The 22,572-nt window shown below is 43.0% G+C and overlaps 2 protein-coding genes across 5 annotated transcripts in view; both read right to left on the bottom strand.

Annotated features, from left to right (window-relative positions):
* Positions 1-9,500, bottom strand: part of ctnna1 (catenin (cadherin-associated protein), alpha 1) — a 110,947-nt gene extending 101,447 nt beyond the window's left edge. Inside the window, exons 1-3 of one of the 3 annotated variants that reach the window (XM_017484893.3) lie at positions 9,196-9,500; positions 6,370-6,488; positions 5,986-6,181 (exon numbers count right to left, since the gene is read on the bottom strand). In XM_017484893.3, coding sequence (XP_017340382.1) covers positions 5,986-6,181; positions 6,370-6,474 — 301 coding nt within the window. In that variant the 5' untranslated portion in view covers positions 6,475-6,488; positions 9,196-9,500. The remainder of the gene's footprint in view (positions 1-5,985; positions 6,182-6,369; positions 6,489-9,195) is intronic. The other 2 variants (XM_017484892.3, XM_017484894.3) reach the window with 2 other exon arrangements.
* Positions 9,501-13,557: 4,057 nt separating this feature from the next.
* On the bottom strand, positions 13,558-16,003 carry zgc:193726 (uncharacterized protein LOC561161 homolog). Of its 2 annotated transcripts, XM_017484899.3 has the most exons (4): positions 15,621-16,003; positions 15,403-15,462; positions 14,487-14,543; positions 13,558-13,825 (listed from the first exon to the last, which is right to left on the bottom strand). In XM_017484899.3, the coding sequence occupies exons 1-4, from the start codon at positions 15,707-15,709 to the stop codon at positions 13,693-13,695; spliced, it is 339 nt and encodes a 112-aa protein (XP_017340388.1). In that variant the 5' UTR covers positions 15,710-16,003; the 3' UTR covers positions 13,558-13,692. The 2 variants fall into 2 exon arrangements, with proteins under 2 accessions (XP_017340388.1, XP_017340389.1); XM_017484900.3 differs by lacking the exon at positions 15,403-15,462 and having other exon boundaries at positions 15,621-15,978.
* Between the last annotated feature and the right edge of the window lie 6,569 nt (positions 16,004-22,572).

The following is a 22,572-nucleotide window of genomic DNA, read 5'->3' as shown; positions in this document are numbered from 1 at the left end:
CACTGAATCGTGGTGACGGGATACACTTTACCCGAGAAAATTGACAGGACGTGATAAAGTTCTCCTTGGCTCTCTGCGAGAGCACTGCTGTTGCGTTAGCGTTACATCAATCACCATTCAAAGCTCGGCGACATCACGACGTGTCAAGACCGTCCGGCAGAAACCCAGCTCAGAAAAGCGTCGGGTCGACCGCGGAGCGAGGATCTCCGAACGCGGCTGAAAACAGTGTCCGAGGCAGCTATTAAGGTCATCGAGAGAGAAAAGCAGAAGCGAATCTGCTCATATGTTCGGTCGATACTAAACCTCTCTAATCAAAAGCCTTTTACACAGCAGACTCCTCTTAACTGACGTCGTTATACAAATCTCACACGCGCCTGCACTGGACTCACGGACAGGAACCTACAGGGATCTAGTACTGAACAGACCGAGCAGATAAGACAGGTCCGGGTTTATTTTCATCACGACCACGACCCTGAGGGGAAATTACCGAGAGAACTCCTCTAAACACGACGTACATGACCACGTCGCCGTATTCTCTCATTTCCGCCGTTTGAATAAGGTTACGGTAATGAAAACATTAAGAGACTGTCGTAGGATCATCTCCGCTGGTCTCTCACACACACACACACACACGATGGTTTAAAAGCGTTTGATGTTGGACTGCTACAGCGCAGCCGTTAAATAGATTTACGGCCGGATAAATACAAAAACAAACAGGTTAAGACTCCTGATTACACAGGGGTTGCGCAATGTTGTGTGCGATTATAATAAAACCTGTAGTCTGTTACATCAGAGGCTCTCGAAGCGAGGGCTGGGACTGATTTTGTTGTTATACTGATAAAAATCACAACCCACAATATCCACACCATTATATTTAAGGCTCCAAGCACCAAAGTCAACCTAAAGCTCAGGAATTGAAAGCTCTAGAGGAGAAAAGAACAAAATATACACGGCGCTTAACACTCCGTAGATAAACCTACCCCAGGGGGGTCTTTTCTCTCCAGAGGGCGGGATCGATACGGACGTTCGCCCGAGCGGATCGGCGCGTCTTTAATAAACTCTGCTCCGTCTACGCTCTTGACGAAAGTCTCGGTAAAAAGAGAGACGAGTGTACTCCGTTCTCGCCCGGGGTAGCGGCGGGACGTTACCCTTCATCTGCCATTAAAACGCCTCGACGGTATCGACGAGCGTTTACTCCTCCATCAAATCCCTCGACGCCGCACCAGACACGTGCGGCAGTTCGACGCCGATCGGCAATTAAATCGAGACCGAGATTTCAATTAAAGAGGTTCGTTTGAATCTCTCGCAAGATACGTAATAACCGGCGTTAGAGGACACGCCGTAAATCGACACCAAGACTCCGAGATAAGGAGAGGCTTCGCTTTTAAACGCATCCTTTTATATTCACACGGAACAAAGCGTCCCACATGATGAAAAAACACTTATCTGAAGGGCTACGAAGAACTTCGATGATTCTCCTCCACAAGAAACAAAAGGAGGTTCTTATGATACGACTCTCAAATCTTTAAAACCCTGGGAGTTGTGTTCGCGCGAGTCTATAACCAGTTTGTAGATATATACACGATGCTGGAGGAAGCACTTAAAATCCCCATGGGGGAAATAAATAATAATAATAATAATAATAATAATAATAATAGGAAGTTTTGTGGCTTTTAGTATGAATACTTTTAGTCTTCAGGTTATCTATAAAGCTAGTGATCTCCAAAACAATGGCAGAACTCGCATTTACAAGACACACGCATTCAAAACAGTCTCTCTACACCACCGATACGGATCACCTGATTTTAACGACCTCATTCGGCACTTCAGCTTCTCGTCACATTTTCCGTCCAATCAAAACACTCTAGAAACTCAAGTGTCCCGACCACAACGATATTAAAATCACCTTACCAAAAGGTGGCGGTGTTGAGCGAGAGAAGTCACATCAGGTATTCTAATAGCAAGATGGTGATGAAGGAAAGGTCTCGAATTCATTCACTCGATATTCTCAACTTCAATTTTTTTTTTTAAAGTGGGAGGAGCTACTCAACACGTTCCACTCCGACTTCCTGTTTCAGTGCGAATTACCTCAACGCGTCGAATAATCGAGGCACTTCAAAGGGACTTTAAAAAAAAAAAATCCCTCTGTAAGATATCACGTAGAGTAGAGAGACCTCGGATTAAGCCTCACACTCGGAACAAAAACGACTGGGATTATAAACTTAAAGCTGCGATCCATGAAGACTCGACACGTCATGTGCAGTGCTCCTGGGATAAAGTCTGCGTTTTATGTCTTTAGGCCTAGGCGTCCTTACGGCGACCAAAATATATTCCATTTATTCGTATCTGATCCATCTTTTCAAAAAAGGTATAAAAAGCTATTGTGTATAATAAGAGCGGTAAGATCTCTACATTATAAAGCTTTGATATCACCCTGGGCCTAAAATATTATTCAACTTCCTTATGGGCACGTCTCAATCGCCAAATATCCAGAGATACGGATCTCGAGCCCTCGACCTGGCGTTCGAGTTCTCTGTAGAGAATAAGCGTCGTCTCAGCAGCTGGCGATATGATCAGGAATGAGCAGTAGAACAGCCGGACCACAATCATACCTTATCTGCCGTATCTTTAGCCTGTGTGCGGACCGTTTCGGAGGAAGTCCGAGCTTCGCACAACCCTGACAAATGATATATACTTTCATCGCGGCGTGCAGAGAGTACATAACGAAAACACCGGGTTGTTCTCGGCTCACGGCGGCCATTACGATAAGGCTGAAAACAGGCGTGAATGGGTTTCAGGGGCCGGTGATTTAGCCACGAGGGATGAACCGTACTGTCGGAGGACGAACAGACGTTCGGTGATCCATAACCGTACATTACGTAGCAATTTTCCCCAGCAGGCTCTGCTTATTTTTAAACCGCCGACAAGCTGCGGCTCGGGTTATAATCTAACAAAATAAGCCATTTAATACCGTTGTGCTGCTGAATAACCTAATTTACGGTGCTGTTATTTATACGAGGGCTCCGGCGCAGGGTGACGCTCCTAAACGACGAGCGTTTCCGGTTCGGCACGAGATGCGTGGACGTGCTCTACAGTAAACACTTATACACACACCGGGTGACTCGTTTAAAAGGTGAGGAGACACTTTCTTTGGTCTTCTTCTAGCCGGAGGTCAGCGTTGGGTAACGCTAGCGAAGATAACCGGCTAGTTTATATCTTTATTGGTGTGCAGCATGATGGTAAAATCGCATAACTAAAAGAAACGGGAGGGTTAACGCTGATGAGACCGTATAGCAGAACGCCACGGGGTTGTTCTCCAGAACGACGACGACTCCGTCCCCGAGGAGTGACTCGGCCCGACGGAATCAGGCTTGGACGTACGCGGCGCTTTCTCGGGTCGAGTCCCGACCCCAGACACCATCCGACCGGGACGGCTGGGTGGTTATGGGTAATCTCCAGCGCACGAACGATGAAAATCTCTTCCCTCGACACGTTTACGAGTTTCAAAATACTCTGACGAGCGAGTCGTTTAGACGAAGCGATTCACACGCGGGTTAGGACCGGGATAAAGCCGTAAAGAAACCTGACATACTTGCACCAGATCGTGACCGTATAGAAAAGACAGAGAGGGAGGGGGGAAGAAGAGGAGAAGAAAAAAAACGAAGAAATAAATAAAGCCGCGTTCACACTGTTAAGTACTTTATGACTGGTGTGTTCTTCATAATAAATCGCACGCTGACCAACATCCACCACTGAACGAATGGTCAGGAATACACTCTCAGAGAAGAGAGACCTGAGCTGCAATTAAATCTTATTAGAGGTCACAGAAAACTAACGCGTTAGAATATCGACTCTCCGTAGCGTCCGCTCTTCACACGCACGCGTCGCGGACCGGCCATTAAACACGGACGATTAGGCTGCGTTACACGCAATACAGGTGCTTATTTTATCGACGTTTAAGAACAGCGGCGAGGCTCCGAGTCACGGGTTCATATTAACGCCCGTGATCGTTTCCATGGTAACGGCTCATTCACCGTTTCCTGCAGGGAGGCAGACAGATTTACGGAAGGAGTCTCCAGCGTCAGCGCTTTCGCGACAGTCTTCAGTACAGCAAGGTTCACGATTTATTACGGTTTCTCTAACGAGAGAGAGAGAGACAGAGAGAGAGAGAGAGAGAGAGAGAGAGAGAGAGAGAGAGAGAGAGAGAGAGAGAGAGAGACTGTGATGGAAAGACTGTTTATCTCTGCAATAACAGACGCGATAACCATTTTGGTGGATGTTCCACGACATAAAATGCAACTATAAACGGTTAAAAGTGCAACATGTCAGTCATGAATATGGAGGGGGGGGGAGGAAAAATTGAGGTGTAAGAGGAATAAAACACTTCAGAGCAGGCTGTTACAGGAAAACAATCAACTTCAGCGTGCTACCAGCTCCACGTTGATCATCATCCCAGAACAGCACACCGTCTAGTGGTTTATATGAATCCCTTAACTTTGACAAAACTGAACTACAGCGCATTCCTTCCCTTCGTATTTGCTTTTAGATTGAAAGGAGTTGCGTTTTCCTCGAGCGGGAAGCGAACTCTACCTGCACGGGAGCGAGTGATTGAAGTGATTTGGCACGGAGCTGCTGGAAGCACGCTCGTGGTTGCAGGAATACAATAAACAGCAAAAATACCACCGGACGTGACTTTTCTTTTCAATTCTGAAAACGTAGCAGAAGATATTCATCATGCGCACCCATTTCTAATAAACACTAACCACCCATACCGCGCAGCACGCGGCGGCAAGGGTCGAGTAAGGGGCATGCTAATGCCTCGTTAATGCAAAGTGCTGCATACGGTAGCTAGCGACGCGTGGAGACGATCTGTGCACGACGCGATGCAAAAACCCATTCGGCCCCCCGAGAGAGGAGCCGAGCGCCGGAAGCGCCGTCGCTCCAGTCACCTGGAGTTGATGCGCATTGTTTAAAACACACACACACACACACACACACACACACACACACACAAAAAATGAAGGAGCGGTTTCCGAGCACAGCGCCTCAGTCACATCGTATTAAAATCAACAGGCTTTTCAGATATTCATAGCAAACAAGCCAGGAGCAAAACAGGGAGCAGGTGAAGCCGACAGAGGAAACTGTCTCACTTAACCTGCCTCCTCCGCCTCCTCCATGGGAAAGCAAAACAGGCGTGTAATGATGCAATCAACCAGACACGGAGACGCAGGGAAAGTGGTGCGACCGGTTTAAAACTAAACACAGCCTCCGTTTACCTGAGCAAGCAAATCAGATTAGGGACGGATCTTTAACGGATTCGGTGTTCAGTCTCGTTTGCACGGGACCCTGGCGTGTTCCTCTACACGGTGCAGGTGGGAACATGCACACAAGATAAATAAAAAAAAAATCACATCACACCGCAGTAAAACAACCGCGAGCGTCTAAGCGGCGCTCTCTCGCTCCGGATCCGAGCGGATTCCAGGGATCATAGAGGGAAAGCGATTCATAACACAGAAGGAGAACTCTAGACTATTCGCAGTGTGAGCGGCCATGTTGTTCCGACGCCACTCTGTAAACAGGGATGGAAGTGGTGGCGAGATGATGTCGACGAGCTGAAATTTCAGGTCGAGGTGTTTTGTTTTTTTGTTTTTTTATTTGGATGCTAGCTAGGAGCGCGTGTTTCCAGCTGTGAAAGCGAAAGCAGGTAGATACGGCTGGAAGAACACGCCTCATAAACTGTATTTCTGAAGAACCGCGTCAGATAGCTGTGCCTTTTGATGTCCGTCACTCACCCGACACATTCCACCTGAAACGCAACCTCAAAACAGACACAAAAAAAAACCCGTCTGATTTCACAGAGAGGAAACTGCGAAGGGAAGTGAACAAGAGCGGGTTTAAGAGAGAAGAGAGAGGGGGGGGGGGTTCAACAAAAGCAGCTCTCTCTGTATTCAGATCCTGCGGAGACGCCGCACGAGAGGAACGTACCTTGCTTGCGGACGTCCTCCACGGCGGCGGTGAGCTCCTCTTTGAGAAACTGGCTCTCCTTGGCGATCTTCTCACCCTTCTCCAGGAAGTTCTGCGTGGCGCTCTCCACCGAGGCGGCCAGAACGTGCGCCTTTTTGGAGCGCCCCTTCTTTTTGTTGGACGGACCCTTGTTGCTCGAGTTCACCAGAGTGGTCACCTAGAACCGAAGCGCGGGTTATTTATAGTATAATTTTTTTTTTAATTTTAAAAATAAAAACCACACAGTCCGGAACGTGCGGGACGCACGTCTACGTCACTGATGGTGAAAATACACAGAATAATCCAACACGGCGCGACGAAACGCAAATAATAAAACGCCGCCTTTTATCGCCGACTGATCTCTACCTGCGTGACGAGCGGCTCCAGGAGTCTTTCCACAGCCAGCGTGCGGATCTCCAGGCTCTTGGGGTCCCATTTGAAGTTGATGTTGGGAGTGTTAATGGCCGTCATGTTCTCGGGAGGTTCTGCGAAGGCAAAAAAATAAATAAACTCATTTTCACTTCTTGAATTAGGCATGAACGCTTCGTTATCCGTCATATATTGCCAGTCAAGAACCTAGCTCAGCTCATTTTTTTACTTATTAAAAAAACAGTGTACTTTTTATCCGTTTTTAGCTACACCCACGAAACATGGCAGCTCCTGTTCACACTCTCAGAAAATGAACCAGCACCACCTGACCAATCAGAAGCGAGAGTTCATCGGCACAGTGGTACGAGCAGGCACAGTACCGCCGTGTGTTCTACATTCGGGCAGAATATTAAGAGAAAGACGACATTAGAGTGGGAGACGCATCTATTTATGACTTATCCGGCATATTAACCCTAAAGTCCATCGTACACTGACGTCCCAGCTTAGACAGCGAAGGTATTTGGCATGTCCGTGGTAGTAATAATATCTATCGTAGGTGCCAAATGTCACGATCCATCATCTAAACCAGACACCCGGGAATACGCAGAGCTCCTACACGAAACGTGTAAAGGTTTACGGGTCTGATACGGTCTGTTAAAATGTACATTGTTGGTGTTTTCTCTCATTGCCCTCTTTCTGGTCTAAACCCTAGACACAGAGAAGAGCGCACAAGAGGCTTCTTCTGTCCGATTTCCAAGGGCACAGTACAGACGGTGAACCTAAAGCTTACATTTATAAAAAAAAAAATAAAAATAAAAAAATAAGTACAAACTAGACACCGGGGACTTGCTCAAACGATCACGTGTCCCTGACCCGGTTCTCTTACCCGCCCCCGGCATGCTGACTGGAGAGCTATCGATCAGCCATCACGTACGGTGGGCGGGGTTTAATCAGGAACACTGAAGGGTTTAGGGGCTGTTGGGAGGGAGTGGAGAACTCTGGCAGGGCACGTCACGTTTCTACGCATCCTTCACATTCTCGCGAGTACGTCCGCATGACTAAACGCAGCGTCCACTAGACGGCCCGTACATTTACGTCGGTAGCGCGGCACACGGACACGGCGCGTTCGTTTCTGAGCGACACGCCAAACGAGCGCTGGATTACGTCAGCCATCTTGTACAGAGGGAGTTAACAGCGAGTGTAAATCGTCCTTAAAAAGGGACACGTCCAACAGTCTGAGAGGAAAACAACAGTTTGCTCAAACTGCTCAATGACAACTTACAATAAAAAAAATATATATACATTTATATTAAACAATCTTACGCTGCATGTTTTAAGTTTATACTTAAGGACTTGGGGGTTTTTTTTTTTTTAGTAGAGGTGGCACCAATCTGATACCCAGGACCTGCATCAGCCAAAAAAAAAAACAAACAATAACGTGATTTTATTGTTGTTAAAGAGAAAAGAAATGAATCCGATCCTGTAACAAACGGAAGAGATCGGACTTAACACTCAACAGCTCACTTGTATAAATGAGATAACGGTAAGTCGCTCTGTATAAGGCCGTCTGCCAAAACCCATGAGTGTAACAATGTACTGGAATGGAAAAATCTGTAGTGTTGTGCAAGTCATGTTTTTAATCTACGTTGGTATTTTTTTTTTTTTAAACAAGTGTACTGATTTTTAAAAAATAATAAATCAAAAATATTAAATTTATTTTTCCCCCTAATTCAGTTTTAACCAATCGCCACCAACAGGCTAGAAGGCACACACATCCTTCCTCGAGACGCACGAAGCTGACACACGAGTCGTTCTGACCCGCCGCACCGCTCGAGATCCAATCTATCGAATGGATGTCGATATTATCCGATACTCACAGTTTCAGCCTCAATGTCGAAATACCGCTATCGCTAGTGTCCTTCCCCATCATCTACTAACCCGTACACCAGTCTACGAAAGAGCTCACGGTGTAGTGGTGTGATGCAATCAGCTGGTGTTTAAACAGTACTGAGAATACACCTGATCAAGCGTACCGCGACACCGAGATCGGACCGCGACACCGAGATCGGACCGCATATCGTCCAGCTCGAACGCAGAGCTTTCACCTGAATGCAGAGGATAAACTCCATCACATCCACTCTCCTTAACACGCCGTCCAGTTTTAAGGGATTCACAAAGCAGAAATAACTCTGTAGAAGACATCAGATATTAACCAAGAAGACAAAATCATCTCCCACAGGCTTTATAACCCGTTAAATAGTGTATAAATCAGTATTATAGGGCACCTATGTAGGGTGCAGGGAGGGATTTAGGATGCAGCCCACATCGCTGAACACTACTGGTGTCCAATTAGAGCATTTTTCTGAACCTAGGTGCTTTAACACCTCACATTAAACAAACACTGTTTAAACTCGAGATGGGCGAGTGTCCTACCACGCTTCTGCGCATGCGCAAACTTGTAACTAAGTAACGTTGGCTAGTTACTAGGTCGTGCTAGCTAGCAAGCAGCGTTCAAAAACTCGTCCTCTCTCCACATTTAGCAACTGTAACCAATTATAAAAGATGTTTCTATACGTATAATATGTCCTCTCCAAAGCCAAAAGGAGTTGATAGAGTCAGAAAAATATTTAAAGACTAAAACAAAACAGTTTAAGCCGAGCGCGAGCCCGTGACCTGCCCCCACCATGGCATTCCCACAACACGGTTAAACGCCAACTTAATTAAAGTTTTGTGGGGAGTTAAACATCAAACGAGTAGTTAAAATACAAGTAAAACAAGAAGGAAGACGTAATAACAATGCTTGTTTTTAAGTAATAAACTTACCAACAACAAAAAAAACCCTAAACAATTCGAGTGACGCGCTTCAAAATGGAGGATTAAAAAAAAAATTCCCGTCCTGCTGAAAACTTTTCTCCCCTCGCTTATTTCCCTCAAAAATAAAACTCACCAACACACCGGAAGGCGAAGAAAAGTCCCAAACGTGCACCTTTAATCCCTGTCTGTGTTTATAGACGTTCAGATGAAGCCGTAAGCAGAAAGTTTGCTTTGTTTTAAAGAGTTTCGCTTTGAATGCGGTCTCGCTTTTCCTCACACCGCTGCTGGGATCAGCTATGGGAGGAGGACGCGGTTGCCAGAGTGGACGAAAGAACGCGTTTATATTTATAGTGCATTAGTGCTTGTTACTAGTTTTTAACCAAGTTGCCAGATTGTAAACTTTATTTATTTTTTATTTGCAGTTCTCTTTAGTTTATTGCAATAACACAACCTCTTTGCATTAAGAATACATCTGTTATAGGTAATATAATATATTTATATGACCTAATATATATATATATATATATATATATATATATATATATATATATATATATGTATATGTATGTATGTGGGTGTGTGTGTGTGCGTGTGTGTTAAGGATAATATATTTATAACATTGATGTTGAATAATCGATTCTGATTAGTCAGAAGGTGTTGATCCATCCATCCATCCATCTTCTATTCCTTTTCAGGGTCACGGGGAACCTGGAGCCTATCCCAGGGAGCATGGGGCACAAGGCGGGGTACACCCTGGACAGGGTGCCAGTCCATCGCAGGGTACAATCACATACACACTCACACACCCATTCATACACTACGGACACTTTGGACACGCCAATCAGCCTACCATGCATGTCTTTGGACTGGGGGAGGAAACCGGAGAACCCGGAGGAAACCCCCGCAGCACAGGGAGAACATGCAAACTCCTCACACACAGGGCCACGGTCGGAATCGAACCCCGGACCCTGGAGGTGTGAGGCGAATCTAATAAAGAATGTTTTATTTTTTATTTTTTAAAAGGGGAATAAAAATGAGGCAAAAATACAATACAGACCAGCCAACCAAAAAATAATACTGATATTAATTCATTTTATTTTTTATATTTATATATGGTCCCTTTTTTCTCTCTCTTTTCTCACACTGAAGTTATCTCAGCTTTATAAATGTTGGGGGGTTTTTTAGTTCGAAGTTCGAAGTTGAAACATCACAATCTGGCAACCTCCTGACCGCTTCCTGGAATGTCCGGGTATGTGACGTCACGGTGCGAATCCAGACACGCTTATCAGGTGAGATTTAGGGCGCGGCTCACATGAAACTCTCTCACACACACACACACACACACACACACACACACAGGAAGTAAGGGGCTTAGTCACTGGCTTTGGTCAGGACGTGTTTATTTTCAAAGCAGGCATAGCTTTACTTTTAGAAAAGTGTGGGACAAAATAATTCCAACACACTGAGAATGTTTTTGTGCACTCTTAATCACATGACATACAGAATGTGAAGTTTTGAGAATAGATTAAAATCCATTTCATGGATTATTTTTCTTTGTCTGTCATCTGTCATCAGGTTTAAACCAGAAGTGGGCGTGGCTTCCATGCCTGTACAGGAAGGGGGGTTTTCTTTCTTTCTTGAAAATCAATATGTGCTGAACAATAAATTAAAATGCAGCCTTCCTCCAGTGGAAACGCTATAAGAACTCCGATCCCAAGTGTTCACTGGAGATGAAGTGTTTCTAATGCCAGGTGAGAACAGGGCCTCAGTCAGGGTCTGACCCTGTGTTCAGATCTAACCCTCTCTACACTGCTTCACTGTCTCTCACAAGTTTTACTCAGCAGCACTAAACAATTCAGAGGAGAATGTGAAGGAGAATGGGACAGTAAGGGCGAGGTGAGAACCCAGGAGGGGGTCAATGGACGCTCATTCAGATGCTAAAATTACAGCTTCTCATACAGGCTTCTGGCAGAACAAGAGAGAGAGAGAAACAAAAACATCCGGGGTTTAGTTTCTGGTCAGTTAATAAAACTAAAATCTTTTAAGCTGCAAAAAAAAAAAAAAAAGAAGTGAAAATCCATTGCACCATAGGTGTATGTTTATATAACTTGGAAGCTGATAAAGGTATTCGATTATGAAGTCTATATATTTGAATTATATACACATCATGTTAAATAGTTTGGGGTTTGTTGTTTTTTTTTTGTTGTTGTTGTTGTTGTTGTTTTTTTGGTAGTGTATTTAATACACTTTTTAAAAATAAAAATGTCACATTTTTCCTTGCTTTGAACTTCCTAGAGGTGAAAACGTGCCTTTCAAATCACACGTGCACTCTTTTTTTTTAGTACAAATATTTGTTATAGATGTTTATTTTATGACTTCTGCATTAGCGAGTCAGGACAAAATCATTACTTTTTCCAAAAATAAAAATAAAAAGTTACATTAAAAAAAAAAAAAAAAAAAAAAAACCTTTGTACGTGAGTAAAGAGAGCAGCACGTTACATAACGGACCCAGGTTTCAGACAGAAACATAATGAAGCCTGCCGGGTTTCGCTGCAAAGAAGAAGAAGAAAGAAAAAAAAGCAGAGACGAGCGTGACGGTCTTCTAAAGTCTCCGGAAGAACTGTGTCAGATTCTCCAAGAGACTCAGTCAAACCGACCTCATTAAAAGCTTAGAAATCCGCACAAACTACACCTGAGACTACTGATGCTTGGTTGTTGTTTTGTTTTGTTTTGTTTTAAAGCAAAAGGAATTCACATCAAATTACTGCTCTTTGTGGTATTCTTTTTTTATCGTAGAAACATTTAAGTTCCGTACTTTTACAGCATCTACGCTTTACAGCATGTGTCTGAGACTTTTTCAAAAATAAGAAGCCTAAAAAAATGTTAAAAAATGTAATCTTGAGAATATAGATATAAATTAGGCCAAAGGTGAATCGCCTGGTGATTCCAAAGGAAAAATAGACACTGACATTTTTCAACTTAAAAGTTCATTTACTTAAAAATTGGTATAATGGAAATAAAATCTGTATTTTTGAGATTTGAATTTTGAGGTTTTTTTGTGTGTGTGTGTGTGTGTGTGTGTGTGTGTGTGTGTGTGTGTGTGTGTGGTTTTGTTTTTTGGTTTTTTTTTTAGGTTGATTTTGGGAAAAACAAAAAAACTTTAACCTGTAATTTCGAACGTTACACTCTAAAAACCTCTGGGTTAAAATAAATAAATAAATAAAAATGCCCAGGGGTTCAGGAATGACTCATCTGTCCAGACAGCATGCTGTATGTCCATGTCTAAACCTGAGCACTTCTGTGATTCATCTCTGCATCCATGCAATGTTTTGCCGCTCTTATTCTTTAAAAAAATTAATCATTGATGTTATTATTAGGCAATGGTACAGTCCTTTTTTCTTTATTCTTTTTTTTTATTTCGGTGTGTTCTAAAGTTGTTTAAAATGTCTTGGACCGCACTATTGTGTGGACAAGTGCTGTGTAGAACTGAGGTGTCCACCCTGGTGATTAACCCTGGAAAGCTCTACTGGGATTCTCTGTAGATAAGATCTGGGGGTCACTTACGGCAGTTTATTCTCTACATCATAGAGAATGGGAGTTATCATGCAGGCCGGGGGTAGAATGTTCAGATGTCCCTGAATGGCAAGCACAGGGTGGGTATATACAGTAGCATGCCTTGCATATATACAATCACTGGGTTAAAAACAACGCAAACTGGGTTATTTTTAGCCCAACGGCTGGGTAAATATAGGACAGAACACATTTTCGGTTAAACTAACCCATCAACTTGGGTTGTTGATTTTAACCCAGCACGAAGCTTGCAACGTTTTTGTTAAACCCCTTGAATCTTGACCGCTTCATTTCAAATCCACTGTGGTGGTGTACAGGGGCAACATGACCAAAACCGTGCCGCTGTCCAAATACTTATGGACCCGACTGTGTACATATTGAATGATTACTGATTTACTGTTTACTTTTCCTCATGAATAAAGGGCGGTGAACTTTTTTCATCTCGGTTTTGATCAAGAAAATGAACACCGCTGCAAGGTCAGTCGACCGACTGGTAAAGTTCACTGGCGTAATTGCCGTTTATTTCTCACAAATCAGCTAATCAGGTCCCAATATTTATTCTTTTCACACACTACCCTTCAGGTGCATCTCGACTATGGAAAAAAAAAAATGTTGCGGAATAAACAAACAAACAAACAAACAAACAAACAAACAAAGTGGAAATGTGTGAGCAGAGCACAGTTATTTATTTATTTATTTATTTATTTGTTCATTCATTTTCATCTTATGCTTACGATTTCATTTTCCACAGTTGAGACTTTATTTTCTTTTTCATTTAGGAATCAGGTGACGCACGAGTCGTCATTTTCACAGCTTTATTTAAACATATCGACAGAAATTACAATCTGCATCATTTGTATATGAGTTTAAATCTACGCTACATCCTGTATGTTGTTGTATTATACGATTCTGTTTTTCACAATCCTCCTTTTCGCCTCATTTCTTGCCGGGGCCATGAGATGAGGAGGCAGCTTTGCCCGCTTTTTCATCTCCAGGACGCAGACCCGAATCCAGGTCATGGATGAAGCATGTCGGTAATCGGCATGGTGGTGCAGCAGGACTCCTCAGGCTAAAGGAAAAACAAATGGTCACAGGATCAAACAGAGATTTTATATATATATATATATACACACACTAAAGCTATGAATAAGGAGAATAAGAATGTTTAAGAATGAGAATTGACTAAACTATAGTCAAAACTTGTGGTTGAGGAGCAAAAAACCACATCAGATTCCACTTCTGTCAGCCGAGAACAGGAATCTGACGCTGCAGTGCGCACAGGATCAGCAACAGTTGAAGACTGGAAACAAAACCCTCACCTGGTCTGATAAATCTGGAGTTTTGATGTAGATGATGGTCAGAATTTGTCATCAGCAGCATGAATTCATGACCCCAACCTGCCTTGTGTCGACATTTCAAGCTGCTGCTGGTGGAGGTGGTATAATGCTCTGAGGAATGTTTTCTCAATACAAATCGAGCATGTTTCGAATGCTAAAGCATGTCTGAGTATGAACGCTGACGACTTCTACCATGATAACACGCCATGTCACAAAGCACAAAGTCGTGACAAAGTGTACTTCCAGCACCTCTGTCTTTTCTGACTGCGGCTGGACAATTACACAGAGCATCCTGTTTAGGAAACTAAGGGGTCCATTGACAAAAAAGTGACCCATCTTCAGGTCAATCAGACATAAACTGTCGGATTCATATTCAGATATCAGAATACTCACAGAAGATCATTTGAGACTCCAGGTACAGTCGTATTACGGGAGAGGTCCTGGCACGGACTGTGGAAAAAATAAATAATAAAAATTATAATAATATTAGTCACTACATCATCATCATCGTCATCCTTATGTTTACGTAAGTCTTATATCCCACCACGTCATTAATAGTGTTGTGAGCCAGAGTAGCTTATAGAAGTATTATATAAAGTATATATTTCCAGCTTTCGGTTCCCAATCCCAAAAAGAGTCAATTCACTGATTCCAGGCATTGAAAAGAGTCAACTCCAAAACTCTGGAGTCGATGCCACACACCTAAACGATACACGGCCAGGGAACTTAATTTAGCGTCAGAGACAGACAGAAATGGTGTAAACTTACTAGCTCTGGTCGCTTGTGTGAACTGCGCATGCGCAATATAGACAATCTATCCATTCTCAGTAGGTACAACCTTTAATTTCAGCTTTCATTGATGATCATCATTAAACATTTGCATGTTCAGTCCACCCTTGAGTATGCTCTAGTGCTAAAGTTTATTTTATTTCTGTTAAATCACTGACAAGCTCCTATGGGTTAATATCACCGCGCTAACTAGACTGCTTTCACACTTGGGGGGGTGTGTGGGGGGGTGACATCACGTGCATTTTTTTTTTTTTTTTTTTTTAAATCTCCTGACGAATCAGGTCTCAGGTCAAAACTAAAGTTCTGGTTAAAAACAAAGTTAGGGAGAGAACGTGCACAGAGGGCTTTTATGTTCCTGTAAATTGTTTGCAGCTGGAAAATGACACAAAACGTCCTGGTAGAGAAACCTAGGCAAAAAACAAACAAACAAACAAACAAACAAACAAACAGCAAAACATTTTAAACTTTATTAGATTCACAAGAGTCTGAGTTTATGTCCAAGAGACAAGACCATGCTTACTTTGAAGGATCAGAGCTGTTATTGTTTACGGGAGGTGGTACACTGGAAACTTTATCATTACTAAAAGAATAAAAAAAAACATTAGATTTACTTCTTCTATTACTACAAATCAAAGGCAACGTGTTACTCGTGTCACTCAGATATTTTACAGAAAAAAAAACAAATTTAAGACGCTTCGGTCATTAAAACCCGGCACGTCTTAGCGGTCAGTGTCTCACCTTGTGCTGTTTCTTGTGTCGTCGGGATCGATGGGAAATCCAAGAACAGAGCTCAGGAGAAGTGCGCTGAAGAACCAGGCAGGAAGCATGTTGACTCGCCTTTCAAGCGGACCCTTACCGAATCAAACGAATCAAGTGCATTGCATTTATACGCCTAAACGACTCCCATAGCTCTGTACACACCGGGTTATCTCACATTCCTTTGTTAGTCATTCAGGAGAACCTGTGCTGAAGTTTCTCACAGTCACGGCCGGTGGTAGTGTTTGGACAAGACAAGGACACACACATCATTGGCGAAAGAAACCGTGAGCCACTGTTCAGACCGACGTGAGAAAGGGTTCACCGTTTCATGACCTCGGATGTTTGGCTGATTTCACTCTCTCGCATGCCTTGTAACAGAGGAAAAAAACAAAGCTGCGATACACAATACCGTGAACACACTCAAACTCCTTACCGTGCACTAGGCACATTCATTCATTCATTCATATTATCTTCATCAAGTACATAAACATCACCCTCTTGAAACGGGCATGGACAGCCTGAAGATCACCCTGAAGATGGCGTAGGACTGCAATTGCTACATCATTGAACAGTCGATAACGTCAACACAGTAGACTTCGTATTAAAACTATAACGAGTTCAGAAATGACTCTGATGCTCATCTTCGTAAGTTGCTCATAAGCTCGTAAGTACCTGGTTACACACTTGCACTTTTTGACTATAAAGTACGCAGTTTTAGAAGAGTAATGATTTATAATCGCGCTATCCGGTGTCACCCAGATGAGTGAGACGGGTTCCCTTTTGAGTCTGGTTCCTCTCAAAGTTCCTTCCTCATAGGAGTTAAAGACTTTGTTTTCCGTCCAAAAGAGTCATGGGTAGACCCGCCAGCTCTTATCTCCAGAAATCTGATCCAACTAATGCTATGCTATGCTATGCTATGCTATGCTATGCTATGTAAAAATATAAGTTCTAACTAATATAACTTCAGGTGGGCTTGTGATTCCGGAGTTTGATTCTCCAAGTGCAGAGGTTTTATTAAAACAAAACAAAGTCCATTTAAAAAAAAACAAACAACAAAAAAGAAAGCCAGGTAAAAACTTTCAAAGCACACTGAGGTTAACACAAAGTCCAAATCCAAGAGAATACAAGATAATGCAAGGGTCGAGGTACAGGAAATATGCAACCACGCAAACAATGGCTCAGAATTTGGAAGACTTGAGGCAAGACGTCGTGTTGTACATAGTTCCGGTGATTCATTTGATTGGACAAGCAGCATTATAAGTGTGCTTTTATTTAGTATAACAGCACTACACAGTCTGAGTTCGCTACGTTAAACTCCAATTCTAGCGATAATTTGTTACATTGAAACCGTTACTACACTTACTACCGGCTGTCAGTCAGTCTGTGCGTTGGCATGACAACACATAACGCTCTATTCAGCTGTGGCTTCTTTGGGAACAGTTTGTATTGACGAAGCAAAAAGAAACAAAACATTTGGCCATGTTGTATCTGCGATGTTACAGTAGTTACTCGATATAATTTCATGCTTATAGAACTGTTATATAAAAGCAGTATGGCTTGTGGTGGCTTAGCGGTTAAGGCTCTGCGTTACCGATCGGAAGGTCGGGGGTTCAAGCCCCAGCACTGCCAAGCTGCCACTGCTGGGCCCTTGAGCAAGGTCCTTAACCCTCTCTGCTCCAGGGGGCGCTGTATCATGACTGATCCTGTGCTCTGACCCCAACTTCCTGACATGCCGGGGTATGTGAACAAAACAATTTCACTGTGCTGTAATGTACACGTGATCAACACTCATTATCATTAATATCGCATTAATATCGAAACAGCTGTGATCATCTGCAGATTCGTGCCTACATCCGAATCACAGCTGTGCTGATTTTCAGTCTAACACCACTCTTGCTTGTGCAATCTTGCTTAAGTATACTGTGCACACACACACACGCACACACACACACTAGTGAAGTGGTGAAGAATAGTGTTTAGGACTCAGGGGTGATGTTACAATCAGTCATGGAGGACGCAAATGGACACGGTGTGCACTTCAGGTCGAGTGAGCATCAACAGGGATTAGTTTGCCTCAGTTACCTCAACATACACGGCCTGGCTAACTCCACTGTGAGCACTTCAAAGCTATCTGCTTTCCCATGTCTTTCAACAGCCTCTTCCATACCACATTCAGATGCACTATAGGACTGTCATTGCCTGATAAACAGCTCCCCAGACAAGTGCAAAGGCTTTTTGCGTCGCTATGATATTCAGTTTATTTCACACAGAACACCCACGCCTAAAGCACCAAACCTGTCAAGTTTTATTTTATTATTAACCCAGAAAGCATTAGCATGGGTTACAGCCATATGGAAACATGACAGCCCGGACAGTACACTGTATGAATGTTTGCTGTTCCTCTTGCAGTTGACCTTTGACCCTATACCAGATGGCACAGAAGTAGATGAGCGCCTCCTCAGCACTTGTCAGTGACCTAGAAGCACAGCTGAAATGAAACCATGGCGTTGCATCGCTGTTTTTAAAAAGCATCGCGTTAGGATTAGTATGCAAGAGTGTTAGCGTGCTGAATCGCAGCATGGATGAAAGCATTAAATAAAAAAAATGTCCAACTGGCAAAACTGTTTTTTTTTTTGGTAACCACTAGTAAGGGAAATTAGCATACGCGTCTCGCCAACGTCAGCACAACACACACAAGATGCATCTCAACGATATCGCATGCAGCTCGTTCGCTCACTGGAAAGGGGCCAGAACAAGGTTGCTTTGGAGCACTCTAAATGCCTATTCCCCTTTTTATGGCTTTATGAGTTGGAATATTTGCTGACTGTAGTCAGTCGGGCTGCTTATTACACGGTGAGAGTATAGAGGGGTTGTTGTCTTTAAGGAAAAAAAACAAACTCATGGGTTTAAGTCACTCATTAAAACCCAAGGATGGCTGAAAGAAGTGAAAAAAAAAAAAAATTGAAGTGCCGATGTTTTCCCAATTTGCAAATGAGGCTGTTGAAATGTCCTTAAGCTTGCAACATACACCCTACAGCAATGCTGGGGTGTTTTTTCTTCCCAAACGCTGGGTTGAGCCATGTGGGTGGTTTAATTGGGTTATTTTCTCAGTCTTGGGTAGTTTTGCGGTAAACCCACCCCGACGCCTCAGCCCAGCTCCTCGGGTCAAATCAACTCGGCTCGGAATGTCTGAATTCTCCTCGGGTGGAGGATTGATGTTAGATTTATTTGGAGAAACAAGATTCGTATCAACATATTTCCCCGTGAAACCATCACTGTACACTAGAAGAAGCAAAAATGTGCCGTAACAGTCCAGTTTACATGTCATTAAACGCACCGCTATCGTCCTCAGCTTTGGCTTACGTGTTCGTAACGTCCACCGGATCGTAAGCTGGTTATTCGGGTTTGTCTTTGATGTTTTAAACGTCTCCTTTGATCAAAATCTGACATTTTAGTCTTAAATATATGACTTCGTCGAGTCATTTACTTCAAAGTCTATATATAAAACGCCACTTTAGCAGCTGTAGCAATATATTTCTGAACACCGTCTTGTGTATAAATACAGGAGATATCATGCTGACATATTTGTTCTATAATGCTGTATCTTTGACATTTTCAAAGGGTAAAAATAACCCTGACAATACGAACCCATTTCTGAAATAAAAATCAACCCAGCATTTTGTAAAAATGAAACCTTCCTTCGGTTGAAAAACCTCCCATTTGCTGGGTTTGCTGTTCTGTCCTATATTTACACAAACGTTGGGCTAAAAATAACCCGATTTGGGTTGTTTTTAACCCGGTGTTTTTTGAGAGTGTATATATGCAAGACATACTATATAACCACCCTGTTATATAGTAATATATATATATATATGAACATTCTACCCCCGGCCTGCATGATAACTCCCATTCTCTATGATGTAGACGAGGAAACTGCCGTTAGCGACCCCCAGATCTTATCTACAGAGAATCCCAGTAGAGCTTTCCAGGGTTAATCACCAGGGTGGACACCTCAGTTCTACACAGCACTTGTCCACACAATAGTGCGGTCCAAGACATTTTAAACACACCGAAATAAAAAAAAAAAAGAATAAAGAAAAAAGGACTGTACCATTGCCTAATAATAACATCAATGATTAATTTTTAAAAGAATAAGGGCGGCAAAACATTGCATGGATGCAGAGATGAATCACAGAAGTGCTCAGGTTTAGACATGGACATACAGCATGCTGTCTGGACAGATGAGTCATTCCTGAACCCCTGGGCATTTTTAGGTCAGAGGTCATTATTAATGTGACCCATTTGGTGAACTGAAGGTTATCTATGTGTTAAAAAGATTTTTTTTTCTTTTTAAAAAAAGAGTGAGGTCCTGACTCTCCACCTATTGTTTACAGATCCAGACCCCCACACCGATAACACTTCGAAATGTATTTAAGATTGAGCGATTTATACGTTCGTTGGCTCGCGTGACTTTAGTAACTCGCTCACGTTGACGGGTGTTGCGTCACTGTGAGCTGTAAATTGCGCAACACAAACAACCTGCTCGAACATTCCACTGTATAACTGTATCTCGTTCGCCATGAGTCTCAGTCTCCTGCCTGATAGTCAGGTTGACTTTGGGATTACGCCGAGTTATTTATTTATTTAAACAATGCAATCCATAAAAACAAAAATGAATCATTATGAAACCAATTTAAAAAAGAAAAAGAATCACATCATCGACTGGTGCTGTAGTGGGTGTTAATTGCGAGGAACTAAACATGCTGTCTTATGCAATGTGTTACGATTAGAACTTTATTACAGGGTTAAGGCTATGGCTTGCCCGGCCCAAAAGGATATAAATGTCGGTGGTGATTTCTCTGGATCCTTGCTTTAGCCTTTCATTTCTTGCCCGGCCCAAAAGGATCATGGACTTTACTGCCAACGGCTTCGTTTCCTTGCTGCAGTAAGTGATCCAACTCATGGAAATGCCATGTGGATAAATGACCGTGGCGTAGTAATACACCTGGGCTAAAAAAAACCCACACAAAACACACATCTCCTACACACACTTGCTCAAAAGGAAAAAATAAATAAAATAAAAAGATTGGACACTCGTTTAATCATCTTTAGAACTGTAACCGCTCTATCGTGCACGTTGCCGCCGAGAACATGCAGGTATCTCGCGTTAAAGTCATTTACGTGAACATTTACAAACCCTTTATTGCAGTATTCATTTCAGTATCAGAAATAATACTCATAATTAGGACTTTTGGGACTCATACTTTATAAAGTGAGCACCGTTTATTCCTTATTCAATCGATCGGTTATTCCAAGGCGATATTTCCAAATCATTCCAGCAACAATAAAAATCACCCTGTCGAAGATCAGTCCAGAACGGACAAACGACAGGAAGTGGACTGTTTCGAGCTGGTTTTAAGTCCGCGTATGCCTTTCTCTGACAGAGTCGTACATACTTACACGGGAAAAGTGTAAGAGTCGTTGTGTAGAATTAAGGCATAATCATCTGTGCTGCTTATAAGTTCCTGCTTATAAACTATCCGTACATAGATAGCTGCCTAAAAATGATGTGTTTAATGAGAGCCAGCATCTTAGAAAAGTATTCCTAAGTATTTAAAAATCTATTTTTACATTATATGTTGACCATTTGTCCTTTACAGAGTAGTCCTGCAAACTAGACCAAACACCTTGTTATCTCTCATGCCGTTCTGGGCCGTCTGTGGTGAACGTTCTTACAGCGTTACGGTTTGGACGAAACACACATTCTGTTAGTTAAAAGAGAGAGAGAGAGAGAGAAAGACACACAAAGTTGGTCGATTAATCCACTTCACAGTGAGCCAGTGTTCAGAGAGTCGTGAGAACAGGTTCAAGCCCACAAGTCTGTGTGAACGGCCTTGGATATTTTGGCGTGTGGTGTTTCGGTTATCTAAAACGATAGGCGTTCAATCGAATCGTAGTCTGTACGATGGGAAAACAAAGTGAACACTTTGTGAGGCACATGCATACGCAACATCCTCCACCATACTGCGTTGGGCACACCCTCCTCCATAGTGGGCGTGGTTCCTCCTCCACCATAGTGGGTGTGGTACATCTGACACCATACAGGGTGTGGTAGATCCTATCTTTGGAAGGGGTTATCTCAGGTCACCGCCCAGAGTCTAAATTCCTAGTGGAGAGGCAAACATTGTGAGGTGGTTTGGGTCTCAGTCTATATTTATCTCAAGAAGGCCATCACAAGGCCCAGAATGAATACAGGGAGACACCTGAGTACAGGCCAAGAGAGAACGTATGACTTTACAATTTCACTTTTCAACCGACTCATCCCTTGCATCATTGGACCTTTCAAGATACTATTCTGCATCAACTGGCTGTCCTCAACTTTCTTGTTGGTTTAATATATCACCCAACTTTGTCTCTCTGTAAGAGGCTGAACTCCTGGAATCCTCAGGGTGGAGTGAGTCTTCTGGTTTTGGCATGAGAGCCCTCCTGGACACGCATAGGAGAATGGGAAAGCTTCAGGATTTGGTGGAGAATTGATGTTGTGTGGAGGAGAGATCACTGGTCCCTGCCAGGGATGTGTATGTAAGAATTAAGGCCCTCCAGATATTTAGAAGACCCCTGGACCTTCCAACAACAAGATCCCAAAGCCATCCCCCTGATCGTCATGCCAACGCCTCAGCCGTGGCACATCGACAGGGGGATTCCCTTCGAGAGTTCAGCACATACCCATTACTTCTCCTCCTTTGTGTATTAACACCCATAGCTTACCAGTCTCTCTTTTCGTGTCTTCGTCTACAAAGCTATGCACATTACAACGTGCTTGCGCTTTGCCCTATGATCTTGATCTGCTGTGCTATGTGCAAGTGCCTCTCATGACACCATTTCCTTAAAAATTAAATCAGGTAGGCAAGAACTAAGCACTCTGTCTGAA

The sequence above is a fragment of the Ictalurus punctatus genome, chromosome 14 (genome assembly GCF_001660625.3).
Source record: "Ictalurus punctatus breed USDA103 chromosome 14, Coco_2.0, whole genome shotgun sequence".
In the NCBI taxonomy this organism is placed as follows: Eukaryota; Metazoa; Chordata; class Actinopteri; order Siluriformes; family Ictaluridae; genus Ictalurus; species Ictalurus punctatus.
This window is presented reverse-complemented; position numbering and strand designations above follow the sequence as displayed.

What these genes read in the sequence shown, in the direction of transcription:
- zgc:193726 (XM_017484899.3), bottom strand. Translation starts at nt 15,709, where the DNA reads ATGCTTCCTGCCTGGTTCTTCAGCGCACTTCTCCTGAGCTCTGTTCTT. An exon ending in AACAGCTCTGATCCTTCAAA is followed by an intron (nt 14,544 to 15,402) that starts GTAAGCATGGTC and finishes TTTTTTCCACAG; the next exon opens with TCCGTGCCAGGACCTCTCCC. An exon ending in GGAGTCTCAAATGATCTTCT is followed by an intron (nt 13,826 to 14,486) that starts GTGAGTATTCTG and finishes TTTTTCCTTTAG; the next exon opens with CCTGAGGAGTCCTGCTGCAC.